The sequence below is a fragment of the Solanum lycopersicum genome, chromosome 9 (assembly GCF_036512215.1).
Source record: "Solanum lycopersicum chromosome 9, SLM_r2.1".
Lineage (NCBI taxonomy): Eukaryota > Viridiplantae > Streptophyta > Magnoliopsida > Solanales > Solanaceae > Solanum > Solanum lycopersicum.
Window position 1 is genome coordinate 28095474 of NC_090808.1, and position 15830 is coordinate 28111303.

Below are 15830 nucleotides of genomic sequence, written 5' to 3' on the forward strand. Positions count from 1 at the left end.
TAAGGACGTGGTGAGGCAGGTCAAAAGATAGAATTGAGAAATTCAAGTTACTGCCCCATCGATATTGGCTAATTGTACTGGCCAAGTCATGGCGAAGAAGCAGACCTTGGATGGGTGTACGAAGAGCCAGGCCAAGCTTAATCCAGGGCTGGGTGCAGAAGTTGATGTGGTGAACCGTAGTAGGTCTCCAAAGAATCCCAGATTCGCTATATTTCCAACCTTGCTGCAAAGTTTTCCAAAGTTCTGGAGGCGGCAGCTGATTTGGGCAAGTAGCAAGAGTATTTATTCTGCAAGATCATGGACCACAAATTATTTTGTGAGTTGTGAAGTCGCAAGGCAGTAGATGCAAGAAGAGCATTATTTTTTGTTCTAAGGTCCTGGATTCCTAAATCCCCTTGGTCCTTAGGGGTTGTGACAGTGATCCAACGAACTACATGAAGCTTTTTCTTTATGGGAGTTGCGTTCATAGCGCTCCATGGCCTGAACAACTGAAGATGGGAGCTTAACAACTTGCATAATATGATCGTGCAGAGAGTTGAGTTCCCCAATTCTTTTTGCATATATACCAAATGCGCACACACTAAAAAGAAAACCCAAGAAGCCCACTTACTTTTCTAGACAATACTTTTTAAAATAAAAATAAAAAAAACATTTGTCATACAAACATATTCCATCCTAAACACACCCTTAAAGTTAACTTCTCCTGGATTTATATGGAGATGATTTGGATGCATGTTTCTTCTGCTTGAATCTAATATCCTTGCTTATGAAGATATCATTCTCAGAATCATCATCGCTGTCATCACCATGCTTCTTGTTACGTTTTTTACTCAACTCCCCACATAATACCATCCTCTTTTCTTCTCTTGGCAGTGCAATGTCCAGCTTATTAGGCCTCCAAATGAAAAGAGACCTGAAATACATGAAGTACCAAAATAAAGAAGGATTAGAATTGCTCCGATTATTGAAAAATTAAGGAAAAAAGAAACTCAAGTGCAGGTTTTATTTGTAGCGTGTTGACCACATGGATGAGTGGTAAGGCAGACAACTTCAACTCCTTTTTCCCCAGTTCAAATTTGTATATATTAAATTCTTACCAGTATGATCTTATATGATCTCTCTTGACCGAGTTTTACGAAAAAAGGGGCAGGTCAAACTTATAATGCCTCATGCTCCCTTACAAATCAGCTGGTCAAGTGTAATACAGATCCCAGTATACTACAAAAAACCACAGTTGGATTGTTCGAAGAACACTAGCTCCCTTTTCCCGAAAACTCGAGGGATGTACACTGAATGACCTTAAGAGCATGGAACACTGAAAGGGTCACTGTTATTGATGGGGAAAGTAATATTTAAAAACATCAAGCTATGATGTTGGATGTAAATTCAAAAGAATTTCAGTAACAAATGAAACCTTGAATGTTCAAACAATAAAATATTTTAATTGGAGAAAGGGTCGATTTATTGGAGTTTAATAGGAACAGTCATCATATGGTCCTATCATCCTATATAAGCAAAGTCGTTTGGCGTCCATGTGCCACAAAATCCAATTTAAAAATTTGTGTTAAGAAAAATGCCTAAATAGCACATAGAAGAGAAGACTCATAAATAAAAATCACTGATCCATACCTTGAACTACCAGACGCCAGAATATCTTCACGTGGATGTAGCTTGTTCACCGAACTAATAGTTGTTATGTTGGGGTCCATGACCTCTGCAACCAACTGCCCAGTTCTGATGTTGATAAAGTCAATGGGATGCAAAGCAGCTCCATCATAGTTTTCACTAATGTAACGCCCAATGACAACAAGAGACTCTGATGAGTCCTGTCCAAAGTAACAATACATTGTTATAAACCTATTCCACTTTTTCAATTATTTAAATGAAGAATTCTGCAATTAACAAATTAGTTCCTCTGTGTGCATGCTTGCCTTTGCATCCCATTCTGCTCGGAATGCTGTAAGATATCTGTTAAAATCGTGACTATGAACAATTTCTCGGCTTGGATTATCAAGGTTGCCAAAGATTGAATCCCACACACGAATCCGATTGTCCAGTGAAGTAGTAAGTATTTTGCTTCCACTTAGTGGTGAAAAATATGCAGAACTAACAACACGTTTATGTTCAAGATTATATAGAGAAGACCCAGCTTCCAAGAGGCGCATATCCCATATTCGAGCCTGTTGGCACCAAAATATTTCACTTGAGTCAAATCGCCACCACTAAGTTGATTCATATAGACAAGAAATGGAAGTATTTTCCTGCAACGAGCTCTTACACTATTTATATGAATCAAAGAGGACATAAGTGATAGATCAGAACTTACGAAGTGATCATTCCCACAACTTAAAAGCAGATCTGGTTGAAGAGGATTGCAGTTTAGACCAACAACTTTAGTTCCTTTCTTGTGAATCAAAGTAGGTTTGCTCATTTTGTTATTGCTCCGTATATCAGCCCTGTACATGACCACCAAATGAAACCACATATAAAACCATAGTGAGATCAATGTAAAGCCCTAGGCTTACAATTTCGGTAAAGAACAGTATAAGTGGTCTATTTTGCATAGTTTGGATAATTTTGACCCTTTTTCATAAAAAGAATAAAAAGAGGGAACAAGACAATGGGATATTTGATAGAAAATTTTATATTAATAAAAAATAATTTTTTTTAGATAAACAAATAGACGGGGCTCCTAGTATGTTATTTATTGTGTTTCGATTATTGCACCATTTTGTTGTTGCTACCTTTTGGTAGACCTTATATTGCTTCCTTGTGACTTGTTATATTTTCTTCTTTGTATCTGAAATTGTTGCACTCTTAATCAAGGGTTGTTCAGAAACAGCCCATCTACCTGCACGAGGAGGTGGTAAGACCTGTGTACACTCTACCCTACCCAAACCCCATTTGTGGGGACTTCACTGGGCATGTTGTTGTACATATATAAACAGGGCGAGTATGGATTTTCATTTGATCCCAATTATGAGTTGAGTTATTATAGTACATTGGAATTTAATTTAAAATAGGTCAATAGGAAGATATTATGAAAAAAATATTTTTAAATATTATTTTCAAGCATATAGGGTCAAACTGAATTTCATGGAAAGATCTTTTAAGGGATATATTCTGCAAGAATTTGGTGGACATTAAGGGTGTGTTTAGTAAGAAAGGATGTTTTCCAATTTTCCCATGTGTTGGTTGGCTTAAATGTTTTCGAATCATCTTAATTTCCTCAAAATATAAGGAAACTGACTTCTTTTCAATAATTAAGAAAAACATTTCCCAAAGCTCTCCTTCAACCTCAAATTACAAAAATATTCTAACTTCACCCCGTACCTCGACCCCCCCTCCACCCCCCACCCCCCACCCCCCGAATCAAAAATAAATAAATTTAAAAATTTCTTTTTAAAGAACAACTTATTTCGGGCCCCCATCCCCAAACCGGAACCTCCCACAACCAAAAAAATAACAACTTCAACTTTTATTGTAGAAAAATAGTTTAAATTTTAAATTTTTTTATTTTTTTTATACAATGTCCGACTATCTCTTACCTCACTCCCCACAAAAAAAATTAGAAGTTCATTTTTTAAAACAAATAAAAATATTTATAACTTCAAATTTTCATTTTCCTCACCAACCCTACTACTAGCCCTCCACCCCTCAAAACAAAATTTAGAAGTAATTTTATAAAAGGTATTTTAAATTTTTTAGCCCACCCTGATCCCCCTACCACCCACCCACCCCCAAAAAAAATTATCTAAAAGAATTTTACCACCACCCCCAACACACACAAAAAAGTTGTTTTCCAGAAAAAATTTAAATCTTAGTTTGACAGTTGGATCACGAGTCGGTTGTGGTTTGATCATGGTTCAAAAGTTGGGGTCAAAATTCCAATTTGAAAGTAAAATCTTGAGTATCACATCAATTGTTGGTGGTTGGGGTCAAATCTTGATTTGAAAGTCATGTCTTGATTTGAGTATCGAAGTCAACCCAAATCAATGGATTGTGCTCATCTTCAAGTGTCGGGGTCAAGTCTTGGGTTGGATATCCAATCCCGATTCGAATGTCCAATTTCGGGTCTCGGGTCGAAAGTCGGGGTCAGGTCACGGGTCAAATCTTAGGGTCTACTTTAAGGTATGTCATCGGGGTTGTGATGCAATTCAGATTGCACTAAGGTCGTTCACTTGAAGTCAAGTTTGGGACCTTCAAAGAATGCAAGGTTTGTTCATGAAGTTAAGAGGTTCTTTAGCTTGTGTTGATAGCAAAGAAACGTTTCCATGCCTTAAAGATCGCTTAGGGAGTTCAAGGGAAAACGGTGGATTAAGCTACCACATTAGGCGAGTTGGACCCATTTGGCAACTCGCCTAATTGCTTAGGCGAGGGCTCTAAGCTTGCCTAAAGTTTCAGAAGTCCCAAAAGAAGAGTCAGCTCGCCAACTTGATCAGTGACTCGTCGATGGCGACCTAGCTCGCCCTTCTCCCTATTTTGGGCCTCTTTTGTAATAACTACCTAAAACTATAAATAACTAGATTAGGTTCTCATTTCAGCAGACTTTTGAATATTGATATTTTGAAACTATTGTACGAGTAATGAGAGCATGGTACAAGCTTGGGTAGACTATTGTATTGTTTAGAAATGTTGGTTGTGAGGTGAATTCATTTCCATCGATGCCCTTGCAAGAGGTAGGTGCTCATTGTACTAATAACGAATTGAGGTCTTAAGGTTTAATATAACGTTTGGTTTCTTTCTTTTTCCTCTTTTTCGCGTCTATCTATCTATGTAATCCAAAAGGATAGACCTTTTAAGTGGGGTGAAGAGCAAGCCAAAACTTTTGATACTTTGAAATCAATGCTTAGCTTCATTCCTTTGTTGCAATTACCTGATTTTGAGAAAATGTTTGAAGTTGAATGTGACGCTAGTAAAGTATGCATTGGAGTCGTGGTTATAAAAGACCAAAAGCCCGTTGCTTATTTTAGTGAAAAGCTTAAGGGTGCAACTTTAAATTATTCCACTTATGATCTTGAATTGTATGCTTAGATCAGAGCATTGGGTAATTGGAAACACTACTTGTGGCACAAAGAATTTGTCATTCAGATCGCATGAATCTCTAAGGCATATTCGGGCCTAAGGGTAGTAAAACAAAAGGCACGCCAAATGGATTGAATTCCATGAAACTTTCCCTTATGCAAGTCAATACAAAAAGGAGAAGGAAAATGCGGTGGTCGATTCCTTGTCTGGGAAACATGTGTTGATAGCTGCCTTACCTTCTTTTTTTTGAAAATGGTAACTTATAGCTGCCTTACTTTCTAAATTGCTTGGCTTTGAATGTTTGAACTTTGAAAGCAATGTATCCCAAAGACCCCATGTTTGCTCAAATCTACCAAGATTGTGAGGAATGGGAAAGGGAAAGGGAAAGGTGGCTTAGGGATAGATCTTCTACTTCCTATTCTAAATTTGATGGTTTCTTGTTCAAAGGCAAGAGACTATGCGTGGGTACGAGCTCTTGGAGAGAACTATTTGTGAGGGAGGCACACAATGGGGGATTAATGGGTCATTTTGTGTTGATAAAACACGGGGAATTCTCGAGGAACAATTCTATTTGCCTAAGAAGCCCAAAGATGTTGCTCGAAGTGTGTGGCCAATGCATTGAATGTCGAAGTGCCAAGTCAGGTCTCCTTCAACATGGTTTACACACTCCACTCCCCACCCATCAAAGACATGAACTTGATATTTCAATAGTTTTTTGTTTTGGGTCAGACAAGGACAAAACAAGGTAGAGATAGCATCTTTGTTGTTGTTGATTGATTTTCAAAGATGGCTTATTACATTCCATGTCATAAATGTGTTGATGCTTCCAATGTGGCAACTTTGTTTGTTGAAAAAGTTGTTAAATAGCATAGAATTACTCGAACCATCGTAAGTGATAGGGACCCAAATTCCTTAAGTCACTTTTAGAAAGAATTGTGGTGTGGACTTGGTACCAAGTTGTTGTTTGCAGCTTCTTTGACCCCCAGCTGATGGCCAAACTAAAGTTATGAATAGGACCCTGGGTTCTATGCTTCATGTTGTGGTGCATGGAAACTTGGCCTCATGGAATGAGCATTTGCCTTTAGTTTAGTTCGCTTATAATCGAATTATTCATAAAACTATTGGCATGACTCCATTTGAAGTGGTGTATGGTTTTAATCCCCTAACCCCTTTTGGATCTCATTCCTCTTTCTCAAGATATTGTCTTAATCTTAGATGGAAGCAAAAGGGCAAAAGCCATTAAGAAACTTCATGAAAAGGTGAAACTTCACCTAGAAAAGAAAAACCAAGGTCGACAAAAAAGTGAATAACAGTTGCAAGAGGATTATGCTTGAACCGGATGGATGGGTGTGGGTGCATTTTCGCAAAGAGCGATTCCCACTCATTGGAAGACTAATTAATGCCAAGAGGTGATGGTCCATTTCAAGTGCTTAAAAGACTCGATGAAAAGGCATACAAAATTGACATTCTTTAGGAGTATTAAGTTCACTACACCTTCAAAGTTTGCGACCTTTCTCCATTTTCAACTCTTGATGATGATGATCCGTCAAATTTGAGGACAAATTATTTTCAGGAAGTAGAGAATGATGCAATTCGGATTGCATCAAGGTCGTTCATCGAAGCCAAGCTCATGACCTTCAAAGAATGCAAAGTTTGTTCATGAAGTTAGAGGTTCTTGAGCTTGTGTTGATGGCAAAGAAAGGGTTTCATGCCATAAAGATCGTTGGGGGTGTTCAAGGGAAGACGATGGATGAAGCTTCCACATTAATCGAGCAGGACTTATTTAGCAACTCAAATAAAGTTCCAGAAGTCTCCCAAGAGAAGAGTCAACTCGCCAACTTGATCGGCGAGGGCAACTTAGCTCGCTCTTTGGACCACTTTTGGGTCTCTTTTGTAATAACTAACAAAAACTATAAATAGCTAGTTTAGGTTCTCATTTCAACGAACAATTTTGAAACTCTTATATGAGTTGTTGAGAGCTTGATACAAGCTTGGGTTGCTTATTGTTTAGAAACATTGGTTGCGAGGTGAATTTATTTCCCTCGAGGTCATTGTAAGAGGTAGACCTGTTCATTGTAGGATTAACAGATTGAGGTCTTAAGGCTTAATATACCTTTTCGTTGCTTTCTATTTCCTCTTTTTGTGTCTATCTATCTATGTTTATTTCTTTTCTTTCATTTATGCATTTTAATTCATAATTCATAGTGAGAATTACATCAAGTTGTGTCCTAGTTCGTTTGTCGAGTCATGCCTCGATCAATTATTGAGGTTGGTTTTAGGGTCAAATTATTTCTACTCTCCAATAAAAAATAATAAAATATATTTTCAAACTGTTTTTCATTCAAAAACCTAACACTTGGAAAATATTTTTTGAAAAATATTTTCAAACATGAGAAAATAAATCAAACGAATACTTGTTCTACAGGAAAACACATTTTCCTTCATACCAAACACACCCTAAATAGATTTCTAGCTGGAAAAGATTTAGAATTGGAGGAAATAAATCAGAAAAATGGTGTAGTCTATAGGGGAAGTTCTTTATAAAGTAGGTCTTTCATAATTGGACTATGTATGGTACTAACATGTTACCTAATTACAATCCAAGTTTTTTCCACTACAGGAATGGACTTGCATTATTTCTTCAAAGCAAACTGAGAGAAAAGTGATGGAAAATGAGTTCAAAAATCTAAAACAGATACTGGAAGTTGTAATGTGCTGAAAAACTAGATTAGAGAACCAGCTCCTGTTTGCAGTGTCGAATTCATTATATCCAGTCTAGTTCAATGAATGAGTTGAAACCTTATTCGCTTCCTCCATTATTTGCTGATTCTAGAAGCTTTATTGTGAGGTGATTTTCATAGAGTGTGAGCTTGAAGATAGTTAGCTTGAAAAACTAAGCTAGAGCTCTATGTTGCTCAGACTCTTCAAACATTTCATCAAGTGCATGTTGGATCTTTCAAAAGTAGTGCGTTTTGGAGGATCAGACAGAGGTGCGCAATAATTTTGAAGAGCCTGATCAACTTTGCTAAAGCTAGCTGAAGATGGTTTTGCTACAAACAGAGTGGCTAAATCATCTGCCTAGGATTTAGTCACTTAGGTTATTATCAGAATAGGTGTAGGAACAAGATTAGTAAGTAAAATCCTACTTGATGACGGATTGTAATGTAGTGTCCTAGTTGGAAAAGGAGTCGAGCGTAGTGTAGATAAATAGGGTCTTAGTGTAATAAAAAAGAGACACAATTCAATAATATTTTCTCATATATTTTCACGGTATCAAAGCCTCTACAATATGGGTAGAGAATCAAAAAATAATGGCTTCGGAGTCGGCGGGCAATTATAACTCATATTGTCGCCCGTCTTGCCAATTATTATCTTAGCAAAAATTGGGGCAAACATGACAAAATAATCATGTTATGAAGGAGTAATCTGAGAAGCATTTGAGATAAAGAAAGTAGTCACCGTACTTCTTTTCGCTAGCTTCTTAAATCTAACTCGTGTACATCGTGCATCTTTGCGGTGACTACTTTTCATATCCATTTTGCATAGCACCGCGCTTCTTTCCCCATTATTTTCTCATATATGAGTTGTCTAGCACACTGAGTCTTTCCAATGACTACTCATATTTGATTAGCATAGTTCCACACGTCTTTCTGGTAACTCCTCAAGATCTAACCACGTGCTAGCACGTGAGCTTGTTTCATCTTGTTTTCCCAACTTCTGGTTCAATATTTATCGTCTCTTGATTTCGAGATGACCCATATGTTTTGTATCAATTTCTGACAAATTTTCAGTTTGTTCCTATTCAACTGAGATTGCAGACGTCCAAACCAGTCCTCACCAATTTTCTTGCAGATATCTTTACAAAGTCTCTCGCTGATCCTTGTATTAATCACATCCGTAACAAGCTCGGTCCATATGACTTGTATGCTGGTGCTTGAGGGGAGTGATAGAATAAGAGTAGGAACAAGAATACAATACAGAATCCTACTTTGAAAAGGACTGTGATCCTACTTTGAAAAAGGAGTCTAATGTATTGTCTCTAAATACGGTCTCAATGAAATAATGTGCAGGCACATTTCAATAATATTTTTCTCATATATTTCTCCCAGATATAAAGAGCTTTGCAACCTGAAACTGCTCTCGTGTTGGCAAAGTTTAGTTGAGAGAAATCTCAAAGGTGGGTCGTGATTTTTCTTCCCTTGAGCAAGGATTATCCACATAAAATTATCCTGTTTCAATTTATTTTCGCATTTTTTTACAGCAGTAGTTAGCTGAACCAGTACAAAGTACCAGCTCCTCATACTAAAGATGTGCAGACTGCAACTGAAGTTAGCTAAGAATTTTGACAGGCAGAAAGTTTAGTACAGCCCTATTCACCCCATACTTGAATCGAGTAGGTGAACTAAATTAACAGTCCAGTTCCCAGCCATTTCTCCTCTAATATAGTGAAAGAGACTGGATTTGCGTCATTTTTATGCCTACTGCCCAAACGATAATCAGAGTTCAGAGTGCACAAAGGTCCCGTTGTATTCCTAAAGATAGCTAAAATCATAGACAGAGATAAGATAGCTAAAATCATAGACAGAGATCCCTAATGAAAGTTATCTTTTCAAATGACGAGTAAACAATCCTTGATAATTTCTGTATGCCCAGCCAACCAGGTTGAAATTGTTTGTCACCAATGTATGAGACATACATTGACATAATGTGCATGTAAAAATACCATCAACCAGTCATTTTGACAGACAAAGGAGAAGATTTCATATCTATCAAAGGTTTTAAGTGAAAGAAAGGTGAATCTCCAATATTTGCACAACATTTAATAGACCTCTCAAAAAGTTCAATAGACACTTACATGTAAATATATCCAAAATTATCAGCAACAAGGACCACATTTCTTTCTGAGTTGACATCCAACCCATAAAGCATCCTCCAACTGCTTGGTCCCTACAAGAAATTCATTTGTGACTTATACAACCATATAACCACTTCATGACGACTGACTTGTTGGTGTCATCTCTTCCACTCTCCTTTCTTTGCTATTCCCTAACCGAAAGGGATAAATTTAGTGATGTAATCAGTGTGACCCGGAAGCTCATTGGTGTCTCTAGAAACACAATGGGGGCATCAAGACATCATTTACCTTGACCCACAGTCAGGGAATACACACTTAATAAAATTCAAGGATTCAAAAGTATACAGCTATATTACAAAGCAAACACCGAAGATGATTCAAACAACAAACCTGACTGAAAACCAAGGGAGAAAAGTCAACATGAGAGTCAAAAAGTATAAAATATGTAGATGTATCGGTTTTCAGTATATAAGCAAGGTTAAAATTCCTGCAATAATCTGTGTCTTGCTGCTGAAATGTATCTATGGGCACTGAAAGGGGACAAGCAAGTTCAGAATAAAAGTGTCCAGCGCCGTGTTTACAAGGTAAAAAATCTCCCGTGGATGTGTCCAACCACAATAACTGAAATAACAGGACAATTCATATAAACAGAACAACTTGTTTTCAGAAAATCACCTCCCACCCATTTGGATTAAGGTTCATTAGCGACAATGAAATCCCAGTCTCTAGGTCCGTACAACTGATTGTTCCGTCAGATGAAGCAGCATATATGGATCCATCATTTGTCGGGTTGAACCTAAACGAATTAAAAACAACTCATTTTTTCACAGAAAAGATAATAATGCAGGTGAAATCTAAATGCAGCCGCAGACATTAAAACATATCCATAAATGCGACAACAGGAGAGAGAAACACTCACTTCATGTTGTTAAGTATACAATTGTGTATGTTCCCATATACAGTCTTTTCATGCACTTTCCCAAAATCCCAGATGCCAAGTTGGCCTTTCTGAAACATAAAGTAATATAGCATTAACCTCTACAAATTTATGTGACCTTCCAACAGAGAAATCAATTCATTGTCACACTTAAGAGTTATATTGCAGAGAGGTCTTGGACCTTATCACCAGATAAAAGAATATTGTTGTTTGTAGGATGGAACTCCAAGCACGTGATTCGCCTACTGTGGTACCTGATTACTGCACAGGAGACTTGATCTGGGATCACATGTGCTGGCTTGATCTATTACAGAAACCAAGGAAAGCAAATTATGAAGCACATACTATAATGATACATATTGTGTAACTTCACTGTATAAAGGAAATATGTTGAACTATAATAAACAAGGAATGGTAATCTGTTAAGCTACAACACGTCACAATGAAAAATTACCCTATAATCAAAAACTAAAGTAGAAAACATATTTCACATACGTTGCGAGAGATTTTATATGGCAAAGATCACATGCAAGATGCAAGACATAAAATTATATGAAGAATTGAACAAAACCTGAAAACATGTTCCCTCTGTTCCATTGTTATGTGGCACTATTTTACTTGACAGGGAGGTTTTAAAAAAAAAGGCATACCATGACATTTATGCTGCTATACAAGCACATCATTAAGAGGTAAAAGAAGAAGTCTAAAGTTAAAAGAGTTTCTAAATTTAGAAGGCATCGTTCTTTTTCGTGAAAAGATACAAAATAGGAAGAATGCAACATAAAATGGAATAATGGAAATAAAAAGGAGCAAAACGATGTACCAATGACAACTAGAGTACCAATGTAGTATCTGTAGAAACATAGAAGCTGAATCCTTGAAATCCAACATAAATATATGGAGTAAAACTGAAACTACAATTAATTTCATAGAGAAAAAGAAGAAAAATCGATTGACAGATATTTAGATCAAAATAGACAGAGAAACATTCTAGTCAAACTGTAAAGCTTACAAAGTACTCCCTCCGTCGAGAAATATTTGTCACGCTTATCGAAAGTCAATTTGACTAATTTTCAAAGATAAATTAGATCACATTATTTTGATATTTCAAACAAAAAATTTAGATATTCTAAAACTATATGAAAAATACTATAAATTACAATTTTTTCATACTAATATGACGAAAAAATGCATCTTACAATATTAGTCAAAGTTTTTATAGTTTGATTCTAAAAACAAAAACTATGACAAATTATATCGACGGGGGAGTAGTATCTAAGGAAGCATGAACATTTATTGGCAAAGAATGATACACGTGGATGTGAGGATAGCATATCCAAACTTACTGGAGGAAGGCGGGGGTGAAGCTGGCGTTGGAAAACAAATTCCAAAGGATTAGTTGTGTTCTTGTGAGGCGCTGGGTGCATCCCATATTCTGTAGCTACTCGGTGGGGGCAAGTGACTGTGGTGTGACCTTCAATCCCACAAAAAAGAAAACAAAACTAAAGTTAATATTGAGGAGAAAATGTTAGAGCAGTAAGTGGGCAGAAATTACCAGGCAATTTGCATAGAAAACATGGTTTCATAGGGCAATCAATATAAGTTGCACCTCTGAAACCTGCTTCATGACCACTTCTCTTGCAAACCTGAAAAATAATAAACCCTTGAGAGTATAGTATAGTACTAAGCAGGAAAATTCGAAAAAAGAGTGAAACAAATACTACTTTGCAAACTTTCTTGAGAGTAACAGTGATGGGTGTTTTCCCTTTTTGTATTCTCTCCTCTTCAGGTGAAACTACATTAGCATCTTCTTCTTCTTCATCAGAAGAACTTTTCTCCGACTCCGTGTCTTTATCGATCATTACTCGAGGAAACAAACTTCTTCTACGCATTTTCTTTCGACACACAATTGGGTACACAATACACAAATACAACCACAACCTACTTAACAACAACCCGCTCTTCTCCTTCTTTTTTGAAACCTTAACCCATGGCCTAACAACTCGACACGACTTCTTATTTTAAACCGTCCAAATTCATCCTATGCCTCTCTCTTTCTCTCTTATTAACTCTTCATCTTCTCCATTTCATTTTTAAAAAAAAAAAAAATCTTTAATGGTAAATTCCTCCAAGTATTTTTGTACTCATAAATTTAGTTTCTAAAAGTTTTAATTTGAGTTAAACAAAATTTATAGAGTCTCGACTTAAATTGAATGCATTTTGTAAACTTTTATAAAATTTCAATCTCTGCAAATGTCGCCTACTTCAAGGCTTGTCGGAGTGTAGACTTGATAAAACTCAAGATGAGACTTAAAGTACTCATTCTTCTACCTTTGCAGCTTCAGATTTTCATATTTGATTTGCAGCTTCAGCTTTTCATATTTGATTTATGAGAGAACAGATGAAGGGCAGATTTCGCCCCATTGTGCGTCTCAATTTGTTTGCAACAAATTTTTAACATATGAAAAATAAATAAATTACACAAATAAAATATAAAGAAACATAAATTTATTGGTCAAGATTGCGGTTACAATTTCGTTGATTCCTTGATTCTACTCTCCTAAGATTTATCTATGATTCGAGGGTTGTTAGTGGCGTATTTCTCGAAATAGGATTTAGATTTGACCTTTCTATAGAAAATTTGCATCAATTTGTGGAATATTCAATATCGCGATCTCTTTATGAAATTTTGGAGATGTCTTTTAAGAGAATTTAGTATCCTAAATTTAAGCATGAACTAAGGTTTAAGGATGAGTAGCCTCCAAGAATTCTAAATGAAATCGAACACACCTTATAGAGTCACAATTTGAATTAAACGCATCTTGTAAAGTCCAACAAAATTTCAATGTCTACAGTGACATTTATAAATTTAACAAATTGATACATATAATTTATTTATTTAAATTTTGTTATAAGAAAATATCAAAAAGGTAAATGAGAAATGAATTTATAAGATAAATATTCAACATTTACCACGAGATGAAATTTTAGGTAGTCAATAAGGTACTAAGTCAACATTTAAAATTATATTTTGTCTTATAATTATATCTCAATTTTCATATATATTTACTTAAATGAAATAATTATAAGTATGATCAATTTACCGTGGCTAAAATTAATTATTTATTTTTATACTTTTATACTTTTTTATGATTAAAATAAATATTTGTACATGTAAGATATTTTTTCTTTTTTTTGTGGCATTATATATATATATATATATATATATATAAAGAGAGAGAGAGAGAGAGAGATAGATAGATAGATATAGATAGATAGATATAGATTGAGAATGATACCTCTTTTTATGAGTAGAGAAATCACCTCAAAAGCCACTTTGATGAATGTCAAATTCATCGATACATCATTATCCCATAAAGGTTTATGTCACCTTGGGAATATACATATTTAAGATAAAGATAAATCTTAGGAATGCATATTCATCCATGATAAGGATAAGTTCATGAATAAATGGATCATCCACTTAATTCAATGGATTTATAACATTCTCCCTTGTATGTCTATAGATTATATGCCTCGTTAAAATCATAGTAGGAAAAATCCTGTGAGAAAAAATTCTAGTGAAGGAAAAAGAGAACACATATTTTTTTATATGCACTATTTATTGCCTCACTAAAAAACTTGCTAGGAAAACCCAGTGGGACAAAACCTCGGTCAAGGAAAAAAAGAGTGCAACGCGTATTATACTCCCGCTGATTAAAACATCACATAATTTCATGCGATGATGTCTCCAATCTTATACACCAACTTCTTAAATATTGATATTGACATTGTCTTTGTGATCAAATCACATTCACGAAGATGTAGCATTGTTAAACTCATTTTGATATATCATTTTCTGAATTGATGAATATGACGAAGCTTTGAGCTTAATCGAACTGAATATCATTTCATTCGTCATAACCTCGTTGTTGCAAGTAAATTGCACATTAAACTTGTTCACAACAATAATCATCTTGTGGACACTTTCATTTGCAGTTGATTATCTTTGAACATTGTGGTTGGTAAATTTTTTTTCAAAAAAACTCACATATTTCCTGAATACGATGTGTCATTGATCTCAACCAGACGCACTATCGACTTGCTTCATAGAAGACTTTTATTTCTACATGGTTTGAAGAAGTGGTCACCTACATTTGCTTCATTAATAGCCAAGATATTATTGTGCCTCCACATGCAAACAAATAGTGTACTTGAGATCGAGCTTTATGTGGATCAAATAAATATTCTGCATTTGTGTAACCAATCAATTCTGCCTTAGATTCCTCGAAATAGAATAAAATTATAACTAGGGTCCTTCGAGAATATGCAAGTATGTGCTCAACACCATTTCAACGCATTTTTGTTGGGGAGGAACTGAATCTTGCTATTAAATTTACTGCAAAACAAATGCCTAATCAAGTACGCTGATTGCACTAAGTTATAAAGTTTCATCACCAAGAATCTCTTCATCCTTCTTTTGAAATCATACTGAATCATCATTTATGTCAAGCGACCTTATAATCATTGGGATACTCACTATATGTGATTTATCCATATAAAAGATCACATCAATACTTTTCTGTGTATGTTGATTGATGGACAAATATTTCATTCGTCAAATTCTCAGTCTTATGTCAAGACGAAATTATGTCTTTCCAGAATCTTTTCATTTTAGATCCTTTTCTCAAATACTCAATATCTTTTATAATCTCCTTAAGAGTTAGTAATTTCAGGTCATCAACATACACAATTTATAACAAATTCAGATTCTGACATTTTCATAATAATTCAAGGAAAATTCGGGTCATTCTTTTTATACCCTTTTCTTCCTTGATTATTTCAATTTATATAAGGATTCTTGAAACTTTATTGAAAAAGTTCCTTTCAAAATTTTATATGCTTCATCATCAATATATCAATAAGAATTGCATGACCAGAAATCCTTTCAGTGTAATTCATATAGGTGAGGTTAGCATATTAACGTCTTCATATCCTGATAAGGCATATTGG

The 15830-nt window shown here is 35.4% G+C and overlaps 1 protein-coding gene across 1 annotated transcript; it reads right to left on the reverse strand.

The window, feature by feature from the left end:
- Positions 1–540: 540 nt before the first annotated feature.
- On the reverse strand, positions 541–12911 carry LOC101265575 (protein DAMAGED DNA-BINDING 2). Its single transcript, XM_004246911.5, has 11 exons — positions 12542–12911; positions 12373–12463; positions 12164–12291; positions 10999–11121; positions 10800–10888; positions 10556–10676; positions 9881–9972; positions 2327–2456; positions 1932–2180; positions 1630–1826; positions 541–913 (listed from the first exon to the last, which is right to left on the reverse strand). The coding sequence occupies exons 1-11, from the start codon at positions 12707–12709 to the stop codon at positions 694–696; spliced, it is 1608 nt and encodes a 535-aa protein (XP_004246959.1). The 5' UTR covers positions 12710–12911; the 3' UTR covers positions 541–693.
- Positions 12912–15830: the final 2919 nt, after the last annotated feature.

Coding starts and splice junctions, on each gene's coding strand:
- LOC101265575 (XM_004246911.5), bottom strand. CDS start 12,709: ATGCGTAGAAGAAGTTTGTTTCCTCGAGTAATGATCGATAAAGACACG. Junction 11,122..12,163: donor TTCACCCCCGCCTTCCTCCA/GTAAGTTTGGAT, acceptor TTTCTGTAATAG/ATCAAGCCAGCACATGTGAT. Junction 10,677..10,799: donor TGTATACTTAACAACATGAA/GTGAGTGTTTCT, acceptor TAATTCGTTTAG/GTTCAACCCGACAAATGATG.